This window comes from Ips typographus, linkage group LG5, assembly GCF_016097725.1.
Source record: "Ips typographus isolate SLU linkage group LG5, UJ_Ityp_2.0, whole genome shotgun sequence".
NCBI lineage: Eukaryota > Metazoa > Arthropoda > Insecta > Coleoptera > Curculionidae > Ips > Ips typographus.
Genome location: NC_138426.1, coordinates 14,125,148 through 14,148,800, shown reverse-complemented (window position 1 = coordinate 14,148,800; position 23,653 = coordinate 14,125,148). Strand labels below are relative to the sequence as shown.

Here is a 23,653-nt window from a genome sequence, read left to right as displayed (position 1 = left end):
ACATTAAAATCCAGAGACGTACTGTATTTTTCTCTTAAACAAACCTTAGTTTACTGAAACTGTAACCATTACCAAAAAAGATAAAAGAATGCCAGTTACAATGAAATGAAACACAATTTCAGTCAGTATTTTGGGAATTTGGGAATTACGGCCCTGAAATTTGCTGTGTGGACAGTAAATTATCCTTAAAATCCAGGGACGTGTTGCACTTTTTCCATAAACAACCTTTACTTTACTCAAACTGTGTAAAAATACCATAAAAAAAGGATTGTCAGTTAAAATGCAATGAAACACAATTTCAGTCAGTATTTTCAGATTACGGTCCTGAAATTTGCTGAGTTACCAGTAATTTGACATTAAAATCCAAGGACGTGTTGCACTTTTCCCATAAACAACCTTTAATTCATTCAAACTGTGATAAATACCATAAAAAAAAAGGATTGACAGCTCAAAATCAATTAATATTGGAAGAATAATTTCTGAAAAAGTGGCACAGAGGTCAACATTTCAATTTTATTGACAAGGTACTTTTACACGAAATTAACTTATATGCCCAAATTAAGCAATATACTTAATTGAAACCGTGACATCAAACCAATAATTAAATACATATCTTTTTAATTAGTTTGTAACAACTTAAATCGTTTTGCATTGTTAATAGCATTAATTAAAAAAAAATGGCGATAAATTAACTACTTTTGGCCAAAAATAGCATTCAAACAAGTGTCAGAGTTGTGTGAGCTCTTGAGCTGGTCGATCAGAAAATGTTTCAAAAATTTCTAAGTATTTTCATTGTGTGGTCAATTGGCAATCATGGAGTTTACACTGAAATTACTGGTAAGAATACAGACAGAGAAAATATATGAAATTATGTGTTAAGATTCAAATTGAGTATTTTTACGGTTTGCTTGAATTTTTTTTTGTGTAAAATATAATGTAACTATTAAAGTCTTACATTTCAATATTAAATCGGCAGTATTTTTATAAAAGGCTTAAATACAATGTTGAAATGAGCCTGGCACGATCCACCGTGACGTAATTAGAGACATCTTCAATTCCGTAATGGAAGGCTAAAGTCAGTACATTGTTGCCAAAGTTATTGTTAATTTGAGTATGTTCTGTTGGAATACGAACGATTGTAGGCTAGAATCACGTGATGTTGAATTTCATAATTTTTGTAAGTTATCAACTGGTCAGCTTCTAAAGACTTTGCTTGGGATAACTAATTAGAACTTTTTCGATCATACTTGTAGAACAACAATACGCCAAAATTCCTGAAGTCTTCCACTACGACAATTACGACCAATGTATGATGCTAAAAGACGATGCATTTTTCTGTTCTTTGACCTACGAACTGGAACCCATTGATAAAGAGCAACCTTCAGGAACCTGGAGCATAATTAAGGTAAAATTGCTGATTTCACGTGGCCCATAAAATTGCTAATTACAGCTTATTGTTTCAGAATTTAAGTGACGTAGAAACCAACTACAGGCACGATCACATACGACATTGGATTTGCGTGCCAACTACTTGTTCTGACGTAAAACCCGTGGTAGAAACTGATCCTAATCTGAAAAAAAAGTTAACAGAATGTTATGACAGGAAGTTTGAGCAGTATGGAGTTAAAGGAACTATCACAAGGTTGTCTTGTGAAACTGCCAAATCTAAGTATCCAGTTGACACTCTGGATGTTTGCGCTGCGTAAGTTATTTTGTTCTTATGGTCGAGGGCCCTAATGAGAGTGATGCACGTCATTGACGTTTAACGCGCGTAACGGACAAAGAAACGTACATTATTGCATGCGCGTGACTAAGACAGAAAACGAAAAAAATATCAAGTAGGCCATATTTTCAGCGCGCTGTTGTTAAACGCCAAGTATCACTCAAATACCGTCGACAAAATAACTTGGCGTTTGGCAACAGCGCGCTGAAAATATGGCCTACTTGATATTTTTTTTGTTTTTTTTCTTAGTCCCGCGCATGCAATTATCTACGTTTCTCTGTCCGTTACGCGGTTTTCCTATGGTCGGTTTTGGATTTACCACATCTGTATAGAAGTTGAGGCAGTTTTTTAACAGATAATTTTGAATAACATTATTAGTCAATATTCAGGTTTATTTCCTAATCCTTTTGAAAATTGCTAAAACTATCTTGTGCTTCTAAAAGCAAAATCAAAAAAATTATTTAAATTTAATATTTTAATTAAAAGTTATTATCTTAGAACTAACAATTATTATACTACTTATAATTAGTTTAAAAATCTGCATAATTGCAAATAAGTAATAATTACATAAATATTGTAACTTAAATGTGCAATATAGTAATAGCACAGTATAGCCTAGAGCAATGTTAACAAGCAGATCTAATATCTAATTATTTTATCACGGTTGTTAAAGCTTCCTTCCACATATTAAGAGCGTTATCAATAGATCTGAAACATCATAGCTGCTAAAATTAGTCATAGAGACTTTAGACAAATTTTACCTGCCATCCCTGCCAATATGCATATTATAGTAGTTTTTGGACACTTATCAGTTCAATTGCATTGAAAATGCAGTGATATGGGGGTAAACGAAAAATCGTATGGCCATGTTGCTCTGCTATCTGGTCAATAAGGTATAGCTTCTAAGGTTTGTTCCTATAAATACTTAATTTAAGCAACTGAACAGGTGAATGAATGGTTATCAACATCTCACTGCTTTACCAGTCCTAATAATTCATTTTTAAAGGCATCTGGGTTAAAGTTGACGTTCCTTAACCATTCCTGAATACTTTTAGAATTTTTTTGATTAATTGATTGTGGTAGGGTGCATTATCCAAAACAATAGCGGAAGGCTGGGTTAAACTTGGCATCAATCGTTCGTAAAACCATTTTAGAAAATTTTCCTGGTTCATCTCACCATGATAATCCCCAGACTGGCTCTTTGAAGCAAATATGAGCTCAGCACCCGGAATAAATCCATTTTCATTACTCGCATGAAGAATAATGAATCTAAATGTTCCAGTAGCATTAGTTTCAACATCTAATACATAAATCGTAATTTCCAGATGGGATTCTGACAAAAAGCATCAAGATTAGTATCATGCAAAATTAAAAACAAAAAGATAAGCATTTTCTAAAAAAATATAGTTAAATTTTGACTTAAAGAGTTTTGCTTGTAGCTAACCTTTTGCCATCTACCCTGGTGCTTTTCACACTATGTTTGCTTTCATCCTGCCAGGAATGGCCTGGGGTCCCATTTTGGAATATCCATGTCTCATCTGTAAAAACAAATTGATAGAGATTTTGTTGCTTTATTTCTACATACCTGCCTAAGAATTGAATTCTTTTAAAAGCTATATCAGGAAGTTCCATTAATCCTCTTCAGGTGAAGCACTTTACACAATGATTTTAATCCACCAACAAAAATTTCTTTACTCCTTAACTTTTCATAAATACTTTCCCTGGTTATGTGTTCTTCTAAAAAAAAGTGTTACCAAAACATTAATGAACAGGACATAAAATAAACAAAACAACTTACTTTGTTCATACATCTCATATATGGAGTTGCGAATAGCTGCAACATCAATATTGGCAATGTCCTTAATAGACTTTGGCCTACCTGGACTTTTCTTTGGTGAACTTAACGGAATGCCTTGCTTGACTTTCTGTGATATAGCACTTACTGTAGAAACACCAAGCCCAAGTGCTTCAGCTACACGCTAAAAATACTGTTGATAAACAAAAATACTCTATTGCAATAATTTTAGTTTTACTTCTCTCACAGCAGCCAAAGGGAGTTCACGTTCACAAAATGATAATAAAGCAGCGACAAGCTGCTGGCTTTGTTTATTTAAAGCCATGTTTATTAACATACAACACTCACTCTTAAACACCAAAATAATAGGTAATATTAATATGTCCTACACAGACACACCAAAACGAACTAAATAACTATTAACTACTGCAATAAATAATGCCAATTAACCGTAAAAACACTTGAATAATATGAGATATATCCACAAAATTCTCAAGTTGTTAAAATTAGTTGTCTCTCTGTGCAGTTTTTAGTCAAGTCATCAACAACAAAAACAAAAACAGCAAACGGTCAAGCAATCTGGCAACAACGCACAAAAATCGTTAAACGCCGAGATCGGGAAGGTCAGGTTTGTATCAAACTTGCGTTCATTTAATAAGCGCGTGTTAGAAAGAGAGCGCTACAGGTCGCACCTAATCGCTAAGAAATACGAATGCATTTTCAAAAGGTCTCCCATCCAGTGCCCTCGACCATATGTGAGGCAGTGGAATGCGATTTTTGCAGCATCGCAAATACTGCACAAGTGGACTCGTTAATCGAACAAAGTGGGAACTAAATTGTTTTTGTTTATAGGTTGTTGTTTATAAGTTATTTAACCTTCATTTTCTACTCCACCATAGTGGAGGGTATCGCAAGATACAAGCCACCGGAAGAATACGCTAAATTGTCGCAAACAAAATGCGGAAAATTGGTTTTGGCTGGTTCCATAACCAGAAACTGGATCCGATTAAAAACTATTAACAGTACTAAAGAAATAGAAAAACTACGTCACATTCAGGGAGTTAGGTTTGTACCCTAATTGTCTTTCCATCAGTCAATATTTGTACGTGTGTAATTCAAGGGTATACAATACTACTCTAGTGGTGCTGTCGCATACTATTTTGGGATTTCTCTCAGTTCCAGTAGCGAATACCAGATACCCTGAACTGGTAAGTACCATTTTTTTTTTAAATCAAACTTACAAGATGATAGATTTGCGATTATAGATGCACCAGAAAGTTGCATCACTTTTTCTGGCCAGTGGTCCTTTATGCGTTGCCACCTTTTTCTTAATTTCATCTTTCCTACTTTCAAACGGAATTTTTGATCACATGAAAGGGAAGAAAATGGATCTTAAAACTGTAATCTTCATTCTAGCTAATAGGCTGTTTAGGTAAGTCTGTACAGAAAATTGTGACTTGTAAAGTTAGTGATTTTGGTACCTAAATAGATTGACACCTACAGTATTTGCCACTGTACTATTCCATGCTACCATCCTACGTCATTTAGGTTTTGGCCCTAATTGGGACGGGATGATTGGTAACGAGTACAAAAGGTGTAGGCAACAGGGTTGGTCAAACATTTTGTACATCAACAATTGGTATCAACCAAATAATATGGTAGCTATAACGCTTTCCATTCAATTATTTGAGTTTACAATTTTCTGTTATAGTGTTTGGCAGTTACGTGGTATTTAGCTTTGGACACCCAGTATTTCATCATATCCCTATTACTAATTTGGTTGGTAAAGTCGTACGAGAAACACGCCTACAAAATTTTTGGCATCACAATTTTGATTAATGTAATAGGAACTTTTATGCAGAATTACTACTACGATTTCACTGCTTTGGTAATGCCAGCGGCAGAGTAAGTTTCAAGTTTTTTTCGTCCGCCCTGTATTTATCCCAATTTTAATTAGGAGGTACTACGAGCTTAGGCATATTACTGAAGGTTTCCAATTCCACTATCAATTGTGTAGCTTTATTGGAAACTTGGCTGCACCCGTTGTAGGACTTACTTATGGGTACTACTTTCATAAACACAAAAATGATGAAGTACCCTTATTTAATACCAAGGTTAGTATTCAGTCAGAAATGAGATTTAGCGAATTTTTACGTAACTGTTTTTGATTAGTGTCTCCATGTCTTTACAGTGTTGCCAGCTCAAAATGCGAGTTTACCACAGTTGAAACTATATTTTTTATGGTCACGTGACTGTTTTTAACTGTAGTGTCACTTAGACTGTACGGTGTTGCCAGCTTAAAAATTACCATTTTTTATTTTTCAACTTTTTGTCTTCATAACTGTTTAAATAGGATTTTGAAGATTTTGGTAATTCAGACTACTATTTTATCGTCACGTGACTGTTTTTGTCTAGAGTCACTTGGGTAGTACGGTGTTGCCAGCTCAAAAATTGCATTTCCAAAATCACGTGACGGGTATTTTACTATTAAAATGTTTACCACTGTCTAAATTTCATTTAGCAAATTTTCACAGCTCAAATTAGCTTTTTTATAATTACATGACTGTTTTTGACTAGTGACACTGTGTTTTTACAATGCCAGTTCAAAAATTGCATTTTTAGTCACGTGACGTATATTTTAACTGTTTCAGCTTTTACCATTGTCTAAATAAGATTTAGCAAATTTTGACAGTTGAAACTACATTTTTATGGTCACGTGACTGTTTTTTACAAGAGCTACTTTGCCTATACAATTTTGTCAGCTCAAAAATTGCATTTTTTAGTCACGTGACGTATATTTTAACTGTTTCAGCTTTTACCATTGTCTAAATGAGATTTAGGAAATTTTTACAGTTGAAACTACTTTTTATAGGTCACGTGACTGTTTTTGACAAGTGCCACTGTATCTTTACAATGTTGCCAGTTTAAAAATTTCAATTTTAATCAGGTGACGTATATTTTAACTATTCCAGCTTTTACCATTGTCTAAATGAAATTTAGCGAATTTTTACAGTTGAAACTACATTTTTATGGTCACGTGACTGTTTTTTTATAAAAGCCACTGTATCTTTACAATGTTGCCAGTTCAAAAATGTAAATTTTAGTCACGTGACGTATATTTTAACTATTTCAGCTGTTACCATGGTCTAAATGAGATTTAACGAATTTTTCCAGTTGAAACAACATTTTTATGGTCACGTGACTGTTTTTTACTGTAGTATCACTTTGATTGTACGGTGTTGTCAAAAATTACAATTTTTTTGGTCAAGTGACTTGTGTTTTACAATTTTTCCTTCCATAACTGTTTAAATAGGACTTTTGTAAATCAGTTTACCTTTTATGGTCACGTGACTGTTTTTGACTAGTGTCACTTGGCTAGTACAGTGTTGCCAGATCGAAAACCGAATTGTCAGAGTCACGTGACTGTTAAATATTTTGTCACTGTCCAAATTTCATTTAGCAAATTTTCACAGCGTAAATTATCTTTTTTATGGTCACCTGACTGTCTTTGAAGGATACTCAAAATAGTCAATTTTGTCGAGATTTGGTTGGTTTGTTAATTGATTCTTCAGATGATGAGAATTTGGATTTACTTTGCCTTTATATTTAATAATAAAAAACCGAACGTCATGGTGACGTAGTTTGACAGGTGGTTAATATATTGTTTTGTTAAATTACGTCATCGTGACGTCAAATTTACTTGGCATGCTGGATGAAGCATCAACTCAATGACGTGCAAATTGCGAACGAGAGAGAAAAGTATTGAAAATCAATGCTCTACAGGGTGACATGTGTCAGTGTACCAAAACGGATGTGTGACGTCATTCAACAGTTGGTCACGTGACCACTTCGTGAAAAGTGATTCAAATGTGACAACTGGAGCATTGGTTTGCAATAGTTCGCTCTGTTTTTATCATGGATTTTCTATACATATGACATGACACATGTTACCTATATCAATTCATACAGGTGTGGTAAATTCAAAACCGACCATAGGAAAACCGCGTAACGGACAGAGAAACGTACATTATTGCATGCGCGGGACTAAGACAGAAAACGAAAAAAATATCAAGTAGGCCATATTTTCAGCGCGCTGTTGCCAAACGCCAAGTTATTTTGTCGACGGTATTTGAGTGATACTTGGCGTTTGGCAACAGCGCGCTGAAAATATGGCCTACTTGATATTTTTTTCGTTTTCTGTCTTAGTCCCGCGCATGCAATAATGTACGTTTCTTTGTCCGTTACGCGGTTTTCTTATGGTCGGTTTTGGATTTACCACACCTGTATGTATAAACTGATTGAAAATGTGTTATTTAATAGTTTCGTGTGATTATGTGGTGGATCCTAACATGGGGACTTGGACTAACATTGGTTCTAGTACCAGGAGCAATTATTTTGAACGAAAACACTGAACACCACATCATGTGGGCTTCACTTTATGTGGCTCTATCCAGACCAGTATTTGCTTTTGTAATCGGTACTGGGACTTATGGAATGACTGAAGGGCTTGGATGTAAGTATATAGAACCAAACCAAGTGATTTTTGTGACAGTTTTGTTGTAATTCTCTTAGGGCTGGCTAAACGAACACTGGAATGGGGACCAACATATGTTTTGGGACGACTCAGTTTCAGCGCTTATTTGATCCACATGTCTCTAATTTTAATGAGGCCTGCTCTAGCTAGATTCCCACCGTATATATCAGACTATCAAATCGTAAGAGATTAATGTTATTTGAAAATACTTAATTCTATATAAATTATTATTACAGTTGTGGGGCTTATTGGGAGATTTAGGGATAACCTATGTTGCCGCACTTCTCCTAGCTTTAACGCTCGAACTGCCTTTGTCCGAAATGCAAAAGATGGTGTTTGGAGGAGGGAAAGATCTCAAGAAGGAGGATCAAAAAGACGAATGATCCCTTATAGAGGCCTGAAAATTTGTTGTTTTTTTTTTAATAAATAAAATTTTGTGTATTTATTAATTTGATTTTTTGACCAAACATTGACTAATTTACTGATAAAATCTTTGTAATAAAACGCTTTCTGCGTGCAAATTTTAAACAAAACAACCATTAAATTCAGCTTGTAAATGGCAGAAAAAGCCTGCAGAATGTCACTTTTAAATATGCGGTCATCCACATATAGCCCCAGTTTGCAAGAGGTCAATTGTTCTGCATTTGTAAACGAAATAGCTGAAGAATTGCGAAAACGACATTATCAAACCATACGTGGATGTTTGCTTGCGGTCTTTGAATTTAGTTGTTGACGAACAGGGCAACGAAATGACTTGAGTCCATTATGAAAACGTCAGAGTGGATTTTGGTAATTTTTGTGATAAGTGGTCATTTAAGCAGTGGAGAAATTGCTGGTAAGTTCATATACAGGTGTGGTAAATCCAAAACCGACCATAGGAAAACCGTGTAACTGACAGAGAAACGTAGATAATTGCATGCGCGGGACAAACACAGAAAACGAAAAAAATATCAAGTAGGCCATATTTTCAGCGCGCTGTTGCCAAAATCCACCCCGTCGACATAAATTAATTTTGTCGTTATTTTTGTTTGTCGACGGGGTGGATTTTGGCAACAGCGCGCTGAAAATATGGCCTACTTGATATTTTTTTCGTTTTCTGTGTTTGTCCCGCGCATGCAATTATCTCAATTATCTACGTTTCTCTGTCAGTTACACGGTTTTCCTATGGTCGGTTTTGGATTTACCACACCTGTATTTCAATTTGATTAATATAAATCTAAGTAGTTTTATTTTTAGAGTCAGAATATGCTTTGATGCCTGAGCTGTTCTATTTGGACAATTTTGATCAGTGTCTTTTGCATGAAAATAAGACTTTATATTGCACTTTTACATTTACACTAAAACCGTTAGGAAATACCACTAATAATGTCTGGAACATAATTAAGGTCGGTTAATTTTTTCCTTCAAATTACACGTTAAAATTAAAAAAAATAATTTAGAATGTGAGCTCAAATCCACAAAACTACAGGCACGACAAGCTAAGGCATGGAATTTGCGTACCACAAACCTGCGCCCCTTATTACGGTCAAAATAGCACTGTTAAGGAGTCAATCAAAAAATGTTACAACGAAAAATATAGGGAAAAAGGCTTGAAAGGGAGTATTTCTACCTTAAACTGTCAAACAAATGGATCCGATTACTTAATTGATGCTTATGACATTGCATATGCGTTAGTAAGATAACTTTACTAGTTGTTTTAATTAGTAGCACGTTTAATTTCTAGAACTATTATGTCCATATACATTTTGTTTGTTTTAATTGCCTCGTTTTACGAAAGATGGTCAGTGAATGACAACCAGATGACCTCGTACAAGAAAAATGCCACGACAGGTTAGTATTTAACTGTTTACTACTTTACAAGTCATTTTAATTAAATCAAATTGTTGTAAGTAATGCAAAAGTTAAATTTTACTTAAAATGACAAATATTTCAGAAACAAATGAAGATAGTATATGATATTATACATGAAATGTGTCAAAATGAGTTATATTTAAACATTTTTTGAATGACTAATTTTAAAGTATTTTTTTGCACTGATTTCACTTAATTTAAGGTCCTTTGGTATAAATATGCCTTTTGCTGTGCATTGGAACCCTCCTGGAGTAAAATAAAAAATTGCCAAAATTGCACTTTTTGCAAAAATGGTATTTTTTCAATTTTTGAATGATTGTAACTTTTTTATTTGAACTCCTATAGATTTCGCTTAAACGTCATTAGAAAGAGGGTAAAAAATACTATAAAATGAGCCAAAACTGGCCTCTCCAGCTCTTCACGTTACCGAGATATTGAAGATATAGCCAACCAATTAACCACTTAGTTATTTAATTTCCTTATGTAAGATAAATGAATTTTAGGTGTTAAATTTATTGCTGCATTTTCTATACCGAAAAACTGGCACAGACTGAGATCAACCAATGACAATGCGGATCATCGTAAACTAAAATCAATCCAGGGTATCAGGTTTTATAACATGATCTGCGTTATTATGTCTCATACTGTTATGGCCATTTTGGGCGGCCCTGTGTCAAATCCACGATACACTGAAAACGTGAGTCAACCCATCAATACTAGCCATATGAACATGATTTAGTTCAATTCCAGAGTACCAAACTGGTCCTCAACATGTTTATCGCAAATGGTTGGTATGTGGTCCAGACTTTTTTCCTTATATCAGGCTGGTTGCTTTCCTATCATTTTTTTGACATGGCCGATGGCGATTCGAAGAAAATCCAACTAATTCACGTTCTTTTTGCTGTGGTTAACAGATACGTTAGGTAAAAGTGTGTAGAGGGATGGGAGGTGGTACTATAGAGCTAAATTTTCCAGGTTGGTACCAGTTTTGGCGGTTATTATTGGGTTTGAAAGTACGTGGTTTGTGCACATTTCCAAAGGACCGTACTGGGACTTTTTCGTTGGGGAGGAGTATAGGAATTGTCGCTCAAATTGGTGGACGAATATTTTGTTTATTAACAATTACGTGGCTAGTGACAATATGGTATTTATTTACATAAACACAGCAAAAAAATAGTTTTTTTTTCAAGCGGTCTAAAATAAGTGTGTACCTGTACTGCCGGCGTAGAAAGGCTATTTCATATCCTAGGAAGTAGAAAAATAATGTCCAGAACTTGGTCCAGGCTAAAAGCGTTGCATTTAGAAAAAAGCAGATAAAATTAATGCAACACTTACTTTGCTTTGATTGGCTTGGCTCTGCAATACAATCCTTTCATGTTCTTATTCTGAAATACAGTTTTCCTGAAGGTGTCAGGGCTAAATTTGTGATCAAGTTCAAAATCAACTAATACCATAACAACACGAAGCTATTTCCAAAGTTGTCTAACAGAGGGCGTATCAAGGCTGTCTAGCGTCATCTGTCGATTACGGTTACGCGCTCCGAATTTACACGGAACGCAGTTCTTGAAAATAGGCTTTCAAAAATGTTATCGGCCATTTGCTCTGGTTTTCTGACTTCAAATCTCCGTTGTTCTATGAGAATGATATTTTTTCAGTAACCGTGTATATTTACCAGTCCGAATTAATCGGTTAACCTGGCTAGGAAACGATACACATCCTATGTTTACTTTATTACGCTTTCACTGTGTCATCTGTCAAAAATCGTGATGTCCATGGCACACTAATTCAAAATTATTACTAATTGCGTTGTTGTATTGTCAAATAAAGTTTCAGTGAAGTGAAGCCGTAAAGCGACCTAAATCGCCGAAATGAGTGATAGTGATAAAATAAGTTGTACACCACCTCCTTTAGCAGCAATAGCGTCAAATACGCTAAATAATTTGATTCCTGGTAGGTCCCGCGTGCCGCTTGAAAAAAAAATAATATACGTTACACGGACGTAGAAATATCGCCTCTTTCTACGCCTAATAACATAATATACTATTATATATTGTAATAAATTGTAGTGTCTTCATCAAACTTGGTACATTGCAGCCGACATGCAACTGTTCCTCTTTAGTATTGTGGTACTGTACGTTATCACTAAGTTTCCATCAAAATTGAAACACATTTTTGGATTCTTGTTGGTAATTGGATTTATTCTTCCTGGAGTTCTTGCTTACGTTTTTAAGTACGATATAATAGTCAGGCAATATCCGGAGTAAGTGATTTTATAACTGCTTTTATGTAAACTAATTTAGAACAAGCTTCTAGAGCAGTTTACAAACTCAACTTACTGAAACTTGAGGTTTGGAAGGCGTTGTACAGTTCCGGACACTCAAACCTGTTTGGTTTTACCACTGGCATGGTTTTTGGGTATCTGTTCTACAAATACCGCCGTACCACCCTAACTATACGGATGGTAAGTAAGGGCAGTACCACAAAACCAAAAATTGTTACAACTTTTTTAGGTCCATAAAGTTTTGTGGTGGTTTTTAACATTTGGAATGTGTATATCTGTGGTGTTGATAGCAGCAATGTTTTATGATCCAAAATTTGAGGTTACACCATTAAAAAGTGCTTTATACTGGGCGTGTGGTAAAAACCTTTTTGCCCTCGGGATTGGCCTAGGAATATTTGGATTTACTCAAAAAATTGGCTGTGCGTTTTCTAAACCTTTTTATTCCATTTTTGGTTATTTTTTGATTTTTTTTTAGGGTTTGCTCGCTGGGTTTTGGAATGGCAGCCGGTACAAGTACTGGGCCGTCTAACTTACAGTACCTACATAGTTCACACCTTATTCATAAGAGGAAAAGCTGGATATCGAAGATATCCTTCTTCAGCCAATGACAGTATGATTGTAAGTTTGAACCGTTAGCAATAAATAGTGTACTAATTAGGTTTAAGTTTTTAAGCGTTCTGGGAGATGTTGCCATATCCTATTTAGCAGGAACAGTACTGTGTCTTTTAGTCGAAATGCCAGTGTCAGCACTACAGAAGATGTTAGGTGTGGGTGCAAGGAAGCATAACAGATCGTCAATGGGGAAAAAATCATCAGAAAAGTCTTTAGAAACTCTGGATCTTGAAAACGGACCCAATGATTCCTGAAAAGTTGTTGAGAATGAGATTTTATAAGAAAGTGAATTTGGTTTTTACTTACCAACCCTCTACAGGTGTGGTAAATCCAAAACCGACCATAGGAAAACCGTGTAACTGACAGAGAAACGTAGATAATTGCATGCGTGGGACAAAGACAGTAAACGAAAAAAATACCAAGTAGGCCATATTTTTAGTACGCTGTTGCCAAAATCCAATACCGTCGACAAAATTGGTGCTGGATTTTGGCAACAGCGCGCTGAAAATATGGCCTACTTGATATTTTTTTCGTTTACTGTCTTTGTCCCGCGCATGCAATTATCTACGTTTCTCTGTCAGTTACACGGTTTTCCTATGGTCGGTTTTGGATTTATCACACCTGTATAAATCCTAGTTTTTTATACAGGGTGTCTCAGAGAAAAATAATTTAAACGCAGAACTATGAGAGTTAAGGGTAATTGAATTGGTTTAGAATGTCACACCCTTAAAAAAACAGCAAAAAACGTAGACAATGTAAGGTTTTAGTGATTTTTCAATATTTCCAGATACAAATAGCCACTAAAATCCTGTCAAAATTCTCATCAAGATCTCAAAAAGTTAGATAAGAACACTCAGGCCGTTTTGCTCTATCTCATTCTGATTAGGAGTTATGACACTTGAAAATCTGAAAGTGTCATTTTTTCAAACGCCAATATCTCGAAAACCGTTGTGGATAAAATATAGGTTATGATACATGAAAAATACAATAGTATACAGGGTGCTCCAATTAAAATAAGCAAGTTGAAAAAAGATAGCATTCATCAAATTTCTTTTAATTCCAATTACTTTAAGGAACGGTTTGAGTGGCTAACCCTGTATAATAATAAATAATATCTTATAAAAATTAAATTAGTTAAAAATGGCCTGTCTATCTCTTCATACTACCGAGATACTAAAATTAAAGAAAGTCTTAAATACATTTTTTCGAAATGGTTTATTTTCAACACAACTGTTTATTGTTGCCATATAACTTGGTTATGCAACCAGATATACTTTAGGCACCGTCGTCTTCACGTAACCCGCACTTCAAACAGGTAGGCTGGTAGATAGAAAGGTGAATCTATGGGTATTATGGTGGGAGTTCATTATTCTCTTAAGTTAAATTTAAGTATGCTACGTTCACACGAATTTTAACAGCGCAGCTGTTCAACCTTAGCCCGAAACAATGTCGATACTACTGTAGAAGTGTAGAACGAGTTTTCCTTAATTAAAATCGAACCGGATCTACCATCATGGGTTCCAAAATCGAATACGTCGACTCGTCCCAAATCTACGCGACCAACTACGTACGAAACTCTAAAGCGATCGGTGTTTTGTGGGCCATTTTCACGATTTGCTACGCGATCATCATTGTGGTGTCCTTTATCACTCCGGAATGGATCGGGAACGTGAACGGGGAAAATCCGGGAAAGTTTGGACTTTGGACGGTGTGTCATGCCGAGGAAACTGGGGAAATTTGCAGAGGAAGGTTAGTGTGTTATTTACTCCACCTATATGGTTTGGGAATGAGGAAGCAAGATATAGAGGACACACTTTCACAGTCTGTTGGTAATTAATTCAGTGCAACTGAGATTGTAACCTAAATACTGCAACCATTATACTGTAATTAGTTATTAACTAGAACAGGTATAATTTACTTACAAATTGGTTAAATTTCTGGAAGATTGAGTATTTACATCAATTATTGCCAAAAAATACTAAATACATACAATAATAGTAGGCTCAGAAAATCGTTCCAGAACAGAATTTGGTGAGCTGATTATAATACTATGTAAATATAGTAATCACTAAAAAGGCAAGTGAAATTTAAAAAATAGGTGTAAATGTATGTTTACAACTGCCTTATAATAGGTCTGTTCGCAGAACGAATCTCCAACAAATAATCAGAGTAATATGTCCAGCTATTACCCTTAAAATGTCAATGTCACGTGAGAATTCAATCAATAGAAGCCAACAATTTTCCGATTTTCAGTTGGAAACCAGTTTGAAATTTCCTTTACGAACAGACCTAATTTCTCTGCAACTAATCCCGAAGTAAACGCACCTATTGGTGTAAAGGTAATAACAAGTCCTGTATAGTAAAATTTATAAAAGACTACGTTTACACAGTTCAACTGACTTCAACTTGTTGTAGGTACAAACAAAACTGGAAAACCAACAAAATTGGACACTTTTTGTGAGTTTGCAGCGTTGTTGCTAGGTTTGAAGCCTTGTGAAGCTGTAATTTGCACTCCAATATAGACTTTTTATATATCGTTGAAAAGAGGATGAAAAATGCTACAAAATGTCGGTTGAACGAATTTTCTAACTTTTTGAGTTTTTGAGATATTTTAATTCCAAAATTTGGGTCACTTTTTGCGAGTTTGCAGCGTTGTTGCTAGGTTTGAAGCCTTGTGAAGCTGTAATTTGGCCTCCAATCTAGATTTTTTCTATATTATTAGAAAGAGGATGAAAAATGTTACAAAATGTTGGTTGAGCGAATTTTCTAACTTTTTCAGTTTTTGAGAAATTTCAATTCGAAAATTGTGTCACTTTTGTGAGTTTGCAGCGTTGTTGCCAAGTTTAAACCCTTCTGACGCCGTAGTTTGCCATCCAATCCAGATTTTCTATATATCATTGGTAAGAGAATGAAAAATGCTACAAAATGATGGTTGAACAATTTTTCTAACTTTCTTAATTTTTGAGATATTCTAATTCAAAAATTGAATCACTTTTTGTGCGTTTGCAGCGATGTTGCCAGGTTTGAAGCCTTGTGACGCTGTAATTTGCTCTCCAATCTAAATTTTCTATATATCGTTGAAAAGATGATACACCCTGTATCTTCGTTATTGTTCATATTTCAAAAAAGCGTTAAACGAAAAAAAACCCTTTTTTTTGAAGCCCTATTCGCAGGTGAAAGGAAATCCCCAACTTTGGAATCACCCTGTATAAACTACTTTATTTCAATTTATCACAGGTCACATTCGTCGACCTCATTCGTTTTCAAGCGCCATGGAGCGAGCAGCGCGTTTTTGACGTCACGATGACGTAATTTAGCAAAAGCATAATTTAACCAACTGTCAAATTACGTCATTGTGACGTCAAAAACGCTCTGCTCGCTTCATAGAGCTTGAAAACGAATGCGGCCATGATGGGTTCAATCACCGCTTACTATACTAGAAGGTGCTTGTCAAAAATTCCAATATGGCGGAAATAATGGTGACAGTGTGCGTTTGTTTGTATTGTGGAAATTGAGTTTTTTGAGGATTAGATGCATTTTGACGGTTTAAAATCAAAATTTGAGGTTATTTGGGTAAGTTATTTTTGTTTGCCAAGTTTTTCAAGCTGCATTGTAACAGCAACTCAGGAAAAAGCCCAACCGTGTCAGTTTTTTTGACTGAGAGGTAATAAAGGAAGTTCAATAATTGTTATGGTCGTAGTTGGCTGTGGTTCTCTCGTTTTAGCATGAACGTAGGTCCGTTGATAAGTTCGTATATGGTTTGAAATGACAGCTGTCATATAATAATTGTTTGCAACGTTATCTAAGACATACGCTTTTTGTGACAATTGCCATCCATAGGCGACCTGACTATAACAATTATTGAACACCCGTTATTGGGTAATATTTTCCCACAGTTTTAATCAAAAATGCACCAAATTTAACATTTTCTAATCAATTGTACCGTGAAACTTCGTTATTGCTTAAAAAGCCTGAATTAAACCAATATAATTATGATAATCAAACACCAATTTGGTTATGTAAACACGAAGACAATTTCTCGTTATTATTAATTTAAATGCGATTAAATTGGAAATCTGCCATTTGTCACAACTGCATGGAATAATGACGATTCACTTTGGTGATTTTTTTTTTCTAATTAGTTGCGCAAAAAAGGGTTAACGATCCTCATTGTTTTTGTTTGCGTTAATTATATTACGGCGACTGAATCAGTTTTCTTGTTATGATTATGTAGTAATTGGTGCAAGTTGATTGCACACTTCCATAGCATTGCATTGCCACTAAAAAAGTGTAATTTTACACTCACTTTTCATTTTAAACGTTTGTTTATTCAATAACGGCTTTTATAGTGCACAAGCTGGGCATTATTAAAGAATCACTTTTATTGCAACAATTAATAGTGAAAGTACCGCACGCACTTATTTTTAGTTGGTTCTATGATTAGGGTTTTCAGTTTTATCAAGATAATTACTAAAATTGCGATGATGGCTCAATAATTAATAATGTCAAACTATGACACAAATTTAACATTAATTGATGTTAATGTTAAATAGATTTTTCTGCAATTTTATTATGGATTTTTTTGTGTTTTGGTTTTCTTATTAATCATTATATTGTTGCTTTCTTGAAATTGGCCAAATATTTGTTTCAGCTTTACAAATTCTATTTTTCCATTACTTGTGCTAAACATTTTTTGAGTAACTTTGCCTTGCAAAATACTAAATAACTATGAAGCTACACAAGTGCATCTCATTAATATTTCATTATTGTGTTACCATGAATGTCGATTATTGCTTACAAACAGGGTGCGCCTTAATTATTTACGAGAAAGTAGTCCGAAAAGTACATTGCTGAAATAGCCAGATATTTCTGTGAAATATAATAAAACAATTAATTTTCACAGGTTGGATGACGTTGTTCAAATGCAAAATCGAGCCTTCCAAGGGGCCACAGCCCTAGTCGGCCTTGCAGTAGTTACCTCGATATTAGCCATCGGGGCCATGTTGTTTTTCTTCTTTTGCCATTCCACCACCGTTTTTCACGTCTCTGGTTGGATGCAACTTATTTCAGGTAAGCGATTTTTAAACTGCTTTGTCACATAATAATTGTTGAAATGTATAGGTACTGCAATGATAGCAGGATGCGCCCTTTACCCTTACGGATGGTCTGAAGATAACGTCCAAAGGGTGTGCGGTAGCACAGCTAACCAGTACCAATTTGGTGATTGTACTATACGGTGGGCCTATATTTTAGCAGCTATTGGCTGTTTAGACGCCATTGTTTTGGCAACTCTAGCCTTTATCCTGGCAACTAGACATGTGACTCTACAGGCGGAGCCCAATTATGCTCCAGCTAGTTTATTCAAAGGTTCAATGAAACTATTCAGTTCATGCAAATCGTTAAATAAAATCCCCTTTCAGGTGAAATGAATAGTGCTTATGTGAGTGATTCTGCTAGTATAGCGGGTTCAAGAAAATCATTGAACATGCACCCAGTGTTAATGATGCCTCCAGGACAGGATGATACCTATTCACAATTTTCTCAAAGGACTGTACCCAGATCAATTCATTCAGGACACTACTCCCATCCACATTCCTTGCATAGGAATTTCCAGCTTTAATATTATTGAGTATTATAATTAATTAGGTATTTTTCAATTAAGTATATGGACAATAACTTGCAAGAGTCTGTGACTAGCTTTAATTTGTACTGTCCAGGAAACAAACTTTGTTAGAAAAATACAATTTTACCTAAAATACCAGCATTTACCAGTATTTTTAGATGTTGCAGAACATATTTATGAGTAAAAATAAATTTGTATATTTTGAAAAATTGTTTGATTGTGTAATATGTGTGTAATTGGTCAAAAAAGCAGCTTTTTCTTGACCAATCACAAACTATGAACACTGCACTGTCATTTACGCAAATACTGATCCAGAGAGAGAGAGAGATCATTTCGATTTACCATAAAGTAGTGATGGGTAAGTTACTTTGAAACCACTTTTCTCCCTGACTGTACAGAATTTTATAGTGTTTTTTCAGGTTATTGGAGAGGAAATTTAATGAGGATTCCAAAAATGTTCTTAAAACAGTCATTTTCTCATTCCAAGTGGGTTTGACAGGCGATTTTGTTACTGACTGACCTTTCAAACTGTCTTTATGGCAGTTGAAATTTCGCCACCAATTTTCTCCCTGACTGTACCGGTTTTGTAGCGTTTTTTTCAAGTTATTGGAGAGAAAATTTGATGAGGATTCCAAAAATGTGCTTAAAACTGTAATTTTCTTACTGCAAGTGGGTTTAACAGGCCATTTTGTTCCTGACTGACCTTTCAAACTGTCTTTATGGCAGTTGAAACTTCGCCTCCACTTTTCTCCCTGACTGTATCGGTTTTGTAGCGTTTTTTCAGGTTATAAGAGAGGAAATTTAATTAGGATTCCAAAAATATGCTTAAAACAGTCATTTTCTCACTCCAAGTGGGTTTAACAGGTGATTTTGTTAATGACTGACCTTTCAAACTGTCTTTATGGCAGTTGAAACTTTGACACCGCTTTTCTCCCTGACTGTACCGAATTTTGTAGTGTTTTCTCAGATTTTTGGAGAGAAAATTTGCTGAGGATTTCAAAAATGTGCTTAAAACTGTAATTTTCTTACTGCAAGTGGGTTTAACAGGCGATTTTGTTCCTGACTGACCTTTCAAACTGACTTTATAGCAGCTGAAATTTTGACTCGTTTTTCTCCCTGACTGTACCGAATTTTGTAGCGTTTTTTCAGGTTATAAGAGAGGAAATTTAATTAGGATTCCAAAAATATGCTTAAAACAGTCATTTTCTCACTCCAAGTGGGTTTAACAGGTGATTTTGTTAATGACTGACCTTTCAAACTGTCTTTATGGCAGTTGAAACTTTGACACCGCTTTTCTCCCTGACTGTACCGAATTTTGTAGTGTTTTCTCAGATTATTGGAGAGAAAATTTGCTGAGGATTTCAAAAATGTGCTTAAAACTGTAATTTTCTTACTGCAAGTGGGTTTAACAGGCGATTTTGTTCCTGACTGACCTTTCAAACTGACTTTATAGCAGCTGAAATTTTGACTCGTTTTTCTCCCTGACTGTACCGAATTTTGTAGTGTTTTTTCAGGTTATTTGAGAGGAAATTTAATGAGGATTTCAAAAATGTGCTTAAAACAGTCATTTTCTCACTCCAAGTGGGTTTAACAGGCGATTTTGTTACTGACTGACCCTTCAAACTGTCTTTTTGGCAGTTAAAACTTCGACACCACTTTTCTCCCTGACTGTACCGAATTTTGTAGTGTATTTTCAAGTTATTGGAGAGGAAATTTAATGAGGATTTCAAAAATGTGCTTAAAACAGTCATTTTCTCACTCCAAGTAGGTTTAACAGGCCATTTTGTTCCTGACTGACTTTTCAAACTGTCTTTATGGCAGTTGAAACTTCGCCTCCACTTTTCTCCCTGACTGTACCGAATTTTGTAGCATTTTTTCAGGTTATTGGAAAGGAAATTTGATGAGGATTTCAAAAATGTGCTTAAAACAGTCATTTTTTTACTGCAAGTGGGTTTAACAGGCCATTTTATTCCTGACTGTCTTTGTTCAAATGTGTTTGAACAACTGATTTAAATATTTGTTGCACTAAAGAAACTGTCAGTCATCTGTCAACAGCTTGACGTTTGCCTAATTGCCGAATCAATGAAATGACAACGCTATTTTGGATGGTTCACATAAACTAATAGTGCTGTCCAGTTTCCAATAAGTACACTGTTTCAATGATAATAGAACATAAAATACACCATAGACTTGAATGCTTTAAATTCAACAGGAAAAAAACACAAAGTAGTTCTATAAAATCATGTATTTGGTTTGGAATATGGTTTAGTGTTTAATTGTCTAATTTGCGGTATATAAGTTTTTTGTAGTTGAAGAGCGGGCATTTCAACCAAAATGTGCATCAAAAATCCACACGATATAGAAAGAATTGCGTCCTGCAAGAATGACGTCACCTAAAAACCATTAAAATTACAATTTTGTTAAGGTTCTAGCGATTTAGAGGTACCAGTACAAAGTCCGAAACGAATAGCGGTTTTGTAGTTGCCGCAGTCCGGTAAAAAACAAGCCCAAACTGAACTACGTAAGTACTGTAAGTGAAATTTCCCATGAATAGTATCGGTTTAAGTTCGCAGATTCGTTTAATCATCCCTAGACATTTTTTTGTTAGTGTTTTACTTATCTTTTTTTTTTAAATTAATACCATTTTTTTGCTGAGACATTGCCACAATTCCAGCTCCAATTCCCAAAGCGTAGCAGGGCTTTACCAATCCAGAGAGTAAAATACTGACAAATCTGGAATGATCTTGAGATGCGATACTAATCATAGTGAATGGAAGGACTGTAAACAGGAACATCCACTTAAAATTAAGCTAAAACTTGACATTTTTGTACAATAATTATTATTAACAAATTATTGGGTTGAATTACGTGCTTCCTGAATTTTCTGTGCTTATCCAAGTAAAAGTAAAAGCATCCCAAAGCCAAACCGACCATGTAAGAAGCCATGTTAGTTTGGGTTGACGTGTAAATTGCGTTGAATTTGAACGACCTAAAGTTGTCTTTTTTGGAGTTCCTGTCCAAATCAATTACATTTACTCGCTGTTGTATTGTGAATTAATACACTCACTCAGGTGTAACCCGGTATATTATATCCAAACCATATTTGTAGCATGTTAAAGTGGGAATTAAAATTCCTATTAAAATTGCTGAAGTCACTACAAGTTTTCGCTTTTGAGGGAATTTCCAGATTACCAAAAGCACCACTAACGAAACTAAATAGAGTTGAGTGTCAGCTGCCAAGTACCAAGTGATAAAATAGCACTGAAATTATTAATACTTTAATCAAGTACTGACCTGATGTATTACTTACTACAAACCATTTCGTTTTCATCGTAGTGGTTATTGATAAAAAGAAAGTTGGTCCACCAGTTTTGTTGACACCTTAACATTTCCTTATCCGTGTAAACATCCTTTAGAGGTCCTTCAAACCAGCCCATAATCCATTTGGTGTTCACTAAACAAATCATCACAAAAACAGGAGGTAAAATTCTGCAATGTGTTTGTTTTTAGTTGTTAACTCGTTGCTTTTGGAATTAAATTAACCTTAGGTAGCGATTTAGAAATGTGTAAAACACGTATCTAAGCTTGGATCCTCGGTAGGTTTCCATTGATTGGGATACGTGGTAAGCTAGCAGAAAGGCGGAAATTAGGAAAAAAGTTTGAACTAAAAACACAGACAACGTGACCAAAGACAGTCTAACTGGATTGCGATAAACCTAGATTAGTAAAGGATTTAATTTAAATCAATACAACTTTAAGAGAGGATTTAGTACCAGCTCAAAATACTCAGTATTGGCAACATATCCTCCAATGTAGCTACATAAAGTGTGACAGAAAATCACTAAAAGCATATTGTAAAACCGTATCCCTTGTATGAATTTCAGTTTTTGAAAGTCTGGACGATCGTTTAAGGAACAAAGCTTCCTCCAGTTGGTCACGAGTGACAGGGCTTTCACTATAATGTGTGCTAGAACAAAAATACTTACATTTACAAAATAAACGTAAAAGCTGAAAAAAAAAACCTTGCTCTGGATGAGGATTTACGTAGCTTTTATAGGTGGCGAAAGCTGTCAGGATTAAGTAAAGCACCACTGTAATTCTAGAAAATTTGATTATCTGGTGAAGCTTTCTGGTAAGTAAAAAACTTACAAAACTACTATATCAAACACTCTGACAGGAATGTGTGAGGGTATATCGGAGCATATTAATTCAGTTATTTGAAATTTCAATCCTAAATGATGGTAATTTGATTTGTAGCATTCCTCCAACCTGGTAGCTAAATTAATAGTGTTGTTTTGTACTATTTTTTGCGGGCAAAAGTCCTCTACACATATGGCATGGAATAATTCGTTGTGATTGTAGAATTTCGGATGGTTAATAGTATCCTGCAAATAAGTTTTTCCGGTTACATTACAGAAAAAGTAAAAAAACTACAAACCTGAATTAGTTTCCAGTGTAAGCTTTGAGAAACAGGCCTTTGAATAACCACCGAAACTTTGCAGTACAATTTATCGTCACCTCTGCACGCATTTTCATCATCAATTCGGAAAATAGGAGGCAGATCTTTAAAGATCGGATCTAATATTGACACATATTAACTTGCTGCTAATTTATATGGTAAAAACTTACCCTCAACATTGATGTCACCACTAGCAACCTGCTTGAAAAATACGATAAACACCGCACTTAATACCAATAAAGTATTCATATTTCTCAGGGTACTAAATTTGTATTACCGTAACTTTTTGTGTTAAATATGCAATGTTGCAATTTTTATTAAGTAAATAGTGTAAGATGGCATTTTTTACGTCCTCATTTATTTGTGCTTGACACTAAAATTGTTCACATTATGAGTAGTGTGGAAAGACTAGAACAGTACGTCAGTTGATAGTTTTAAACAATAATCAAATTTGTAACGATTATTACAATGACGATTCAATACATATACGGACTCCTAATTTTTTTAATTAATTTTTTTATTGCATTATTTGTGTGTGACGTGTGTTTCCTGTAATCCAAATAATACGTATTGTTAGTTTTAAAATAATAATGAAGGACAAAGTTGGTTTGAAACAATTTGTGTGTCCAATATGTGAGATATTCGATTAATTAAATAATTGTATAAGTAACAAATTTAATGAAAAACCATAGAATGGATAAAAAGTTAGATCTCAACTTAGTTATAATATTATTTATAATTAATGCTTTTTAACTAATTAATTTAAAAAAAAACT

General features: G+C 34.7%; 5 protein-coding genes across 13 annotated transcripts; 3 read left to right on the top strand and 2 right to left on the bottom strand.

The window, feature by feature from the left end:
• The first annotated feature begins 683 nt into the window (after positions 1-683).
• On the top strand, positions 684-8,501 carry LOC145729596 (O-acyltransferase like protein-like). Its single transcript, XM_081980425.1, has 12 exons — positions 684-837; positions 1,254-1,405; positions 1,464-1,702; positions 4,371-4,583; positions 4,639-4,726; positions 4,784-4,950; positions 5,008-5,176; positions 5,230-5,423; positions 5,476-5,632; positions 7,839-8,031; positions 8,091-8,233; positions 8,289-8,501. The coding sequence occupies exons 1-12, from the start codon at positions 765-767 to the stop codon at positions 8,433-8,435; spliced, it is 1,935 nt and encodes a 644-aa protein (XP_081836551.1). The 5' UTR covers positions 684-764; the 3' UTR covers positions 8,436-8,501.
• On the bottom strand, positions 2,181-4,129 carry LOC145729607 (uncharacterized). 5 transcript variants are annotated; one of them, XM_081980439.1, is made up of 7 exons: positions 3,757-4,129; positions 3,522-3,702; positions 3,313-3,460; positions 3,168-3,261; positions 2,697-3,116; positions 2,485-2,638; positions 2,181-2,431 (listed from the first exon to the last, which is right to left on the bottom strand). In XM_081980439.1, exons 1-3 carry the CDS (start codon positions 3,853-3,855, stop codon positions 3,342-3,344), a joined length of 399 nt encoding a protein of 132 aa, XP_081836565.1. In that variant the 5' UTR covers positions 3,856-4,129; the 3' UTR covers positions 2,181-2,431; positions 2,485-2,638; positions 2,697-3,116; positions 3,168-3,261; positions 3,313-3,341. The 5 variants fall into 5 exon arrangements, with proteins under 5 accessions (XP_081836565.1, XP_081836568.1, XP_081836566.1 ...); XM_081980442.1 differs by having other exon boundaries at positions 2,485-2,527; positions 3,022-3,116; XM_081980440.1 differs by having other exon boundaries at positions 2,697-3,056.
• Positions 8,502-8,597: 96 nt separating the features above from the next.
• On the top strand, positions 8,598-13,086 carry LOC145729595 (nose resistant to fluoxetine protein 6-like). 3 transcript variants are annotated; one of them, XM_081980424.1, is made up of 12 exons: positions 8,598-8,887; positions 9,277-9,437; positions 9,492-9,721; positions 9,776-9,882; positions 10,407-10,600; positions 10,654-10,826; positions 10,879-11,047; positions 11,970-12,163; positions 12,217-12,364; positions 12,414-12,603; positions 12,660-12,802; positions 12,858-13,086. In XM_081980424.1, exons 1-12 carry the CDS (start codon positions 8,818-8,820, stop codon positions 12,969-12,971), a joined length of 1,893 nt encoding a protein of 630 aa, XP_081836550.1. In that variant the 5' UTR covers positions 8,598-8,817; the 3' UTR covers positions 12,972-13,086. The 3 variants fall into 3 exon arrangements, with proteins under 3 accessions (XP_081836550.1, XP_081836548.1, XP_081836549.1); XM_081980422.1 differs by having other exon boundaries at positions 8,615-8,887; positions 12,850-13,086; XM_081980423.1 differs by having other exon boundaries at positions 8,617-8,887; positions 9,289-9,437; positions 12,850-13,086.
• Positions 13,087-14,127: 1,041 nt separating this feature from the next.
• On the top strand, positions 14,128-18,628 carry Tmhs (Tetraspan membrane protein in hair cell stereocilia). Its single transcript, XM_081980432.1, has 4 exons — positions 14,128-14,545; positions 17,700-17,866; positions 17,918-18,163; positions 18,217-18,628. The coding sequence occupies exons 1-4, from the start codon at positions 14,310-14,312 to the stop codon at positions 18,414-18,416; spliced, it is 849 nt and encodes a 282-aa protein (XP_081836558.1). The 5' UTR covers positions 14,128-14,309; the 3' UTR covers positions 18,417-18,628.
• Positions 18,629-20,649: 2,021 nt separating this feature from the next.
• On the bottom strand, positions 20,650-23,417 carry LOC145729178 (nose resistant to fluoxetine protein 6-like). 3 transcript variants are annotated; one of them, XM_081979840.1, is made up of 12 exons: positions 23,049-23,384; positions 22,858-22,982; positions 22,569-22,804; positions 22,442-22,518; positions 22,193-22,386; positions 21,963-22,135; positions 21,737-21,908; positions 21,487-21,680; positions 21,288-21,432; positions 21,061-21,229; positions 20,866-21,008; positions 20,650-20,812 (listed from the first exon to the last, which is right to left on the bottom strand). In XM_081979840.1, the coding sequence occupies exons 1-12, from the start codon at positions 23,125-23,127 to the stop codon at positions 20,660-20,662; spliced, it is 1,860 nt and encodes a 619-aa protein (XP_081835966.1). In that variant the 5' UTR covers positions 23,128-23,384; the 3' UTR covers positions 20,650-20,659. The 3 variants fall into 3 exon arrangements, with proteins under 3 accessions (XP_081835966.1, XP_081835965.1, XP_081835967.1); XM_081979839.1 differs by having other exon boundaries at positions 22,858-22,997; positions 23,049-23,374; XM_081979841.1 differs by lacking the exons at positions 20,650-20,812; positions 20,866-21,008 and having other exon boundaries at positions 21,098-21,235; positions 22,858-22,997; positions 23,049-23,417.
• Positions 23,418-23,653: the final 236 nt, after the last annotated feature.

What these genes read in the sequence shown, in the direction of transcription:
- LOC145729596 (XM_081980425.1), top strand. Translation starts at nt 765, where the DNA reads ATGTTTCAAAAATTTCTAAGTATTTTCATTGTGTGGTCAATTGGCAAT. An exon ending in AGTTTACACTGAAATTACTG is followed by an intron (nt 838 to 1,253) that starts GTAAGAATACAG and finishes TCATACTTGTAG; the next exon opens with AACAACAATACGCCAAAATT. An exon ending in CTAGCTAATAGGCTGTTTAG is followed by an intron (nt 4,951 to 5,007) that starts GTAAGTCTGTAC and finishes GTACCTAAATAG; the next exon opens with ATTGACACCTACAGTATTTG.
- Tmhs (XM_081980432.1), top strand. Translation starts at nt 14,310, where the DNA reads ATGGGTTCCAAAATCGAATACGTCGACTCGTCCCAAATCTACGCGACC. An exon ending in TTGGATGCAACTTATTTCAG is followed by an intron (nt 17,867 to 17,917) that starts GTAAGCGATTTT and finishes TGAAATGTATAG; the next exon opens with GTACTGCAATGATAGCAGGA. An exon ending in TCCAGCTAGTTTATTCAAAG is followed by an intron (nt 18,164 to 18,216) that starts GTTCAATGAAAC and finishes ATCCCCTTTCAG; the next exon opens with GTGAAATGAATAGTGCTTAT.
- LOC145729595 (XM_081980422.1), top strand. Translation starts at nt 8,818, where the DNA reads ATGAAAACGTCAGAGTGGATTTTGGTAATTTTTGTGATAAGTGGTCAT. An exon ending in CAAGAAAAATGCCACGACAG is followed by an intron (nt 9,883 to 10,406) that starts GTTAGTATTTAA and finishes AATGAATTTTAG; the next exon opens with GTGTTAAATTTATTGCTGCA. An exon ending in GTGGTTAACAGATACGTTAG is followed by an intron (nt 10,827 to 10,878) that starts GTAAAAGTGTGT and finishes TAAATTTTCCAG; the next exon opens with GTTGGTACCAGTTTTGGCGG.
- LOC145729607 (XM_081980439.1), bottom strand. Translation starts at nt 3,855, where the DNA reads ATGTTAATAAACATGGCTTTAAATAAACAAAGCCAGCAGCTTGTCGCT. An exon ending in CTTTGGCTGCTGTGAGAGAA is followed by an intron (nt 3,703 to 3,756) that starts GTAAAACTAAAA and finishes CAGTATTTTTAG; the next exon opens with CGTGTAGCTGAAGCACTTGG. An exon ending in ATATGAGATGTATGAACAAA is followed by an intron (nt 3,461 to 3,521) that starts GTAAGTTGTTTT and finishes ACTTTTTTTTAG; the next exon opens with AAGAACACATAACCAGGGAA.
- LOC145729178 (XM_081979839.1), bottom strand. Translation starts at nt 23,127, where the DNA reads ATGAATACTTTATTGGTATTAAGTGCGGTGTTTATCGTATTTTTCAAG. An exon ending in TGGTGACATCAATGTTGAGG is followed by an intron (nt 22,998 to 23,048) that starts GTAAGTTTTTAC and finishes TGTCAATATTAG; the next exon opens with ATCCGATCTTTAAAGATCTG. An exon ending in TCGTTTCGGACTTTGTACTG is followed by an intron (nt 20,813 to 20,865) that starts GTACCTCTAAAT and finishes AATGGTTTTTAG; the next exon opens with GTGACGTCATTCTTGCAGGA.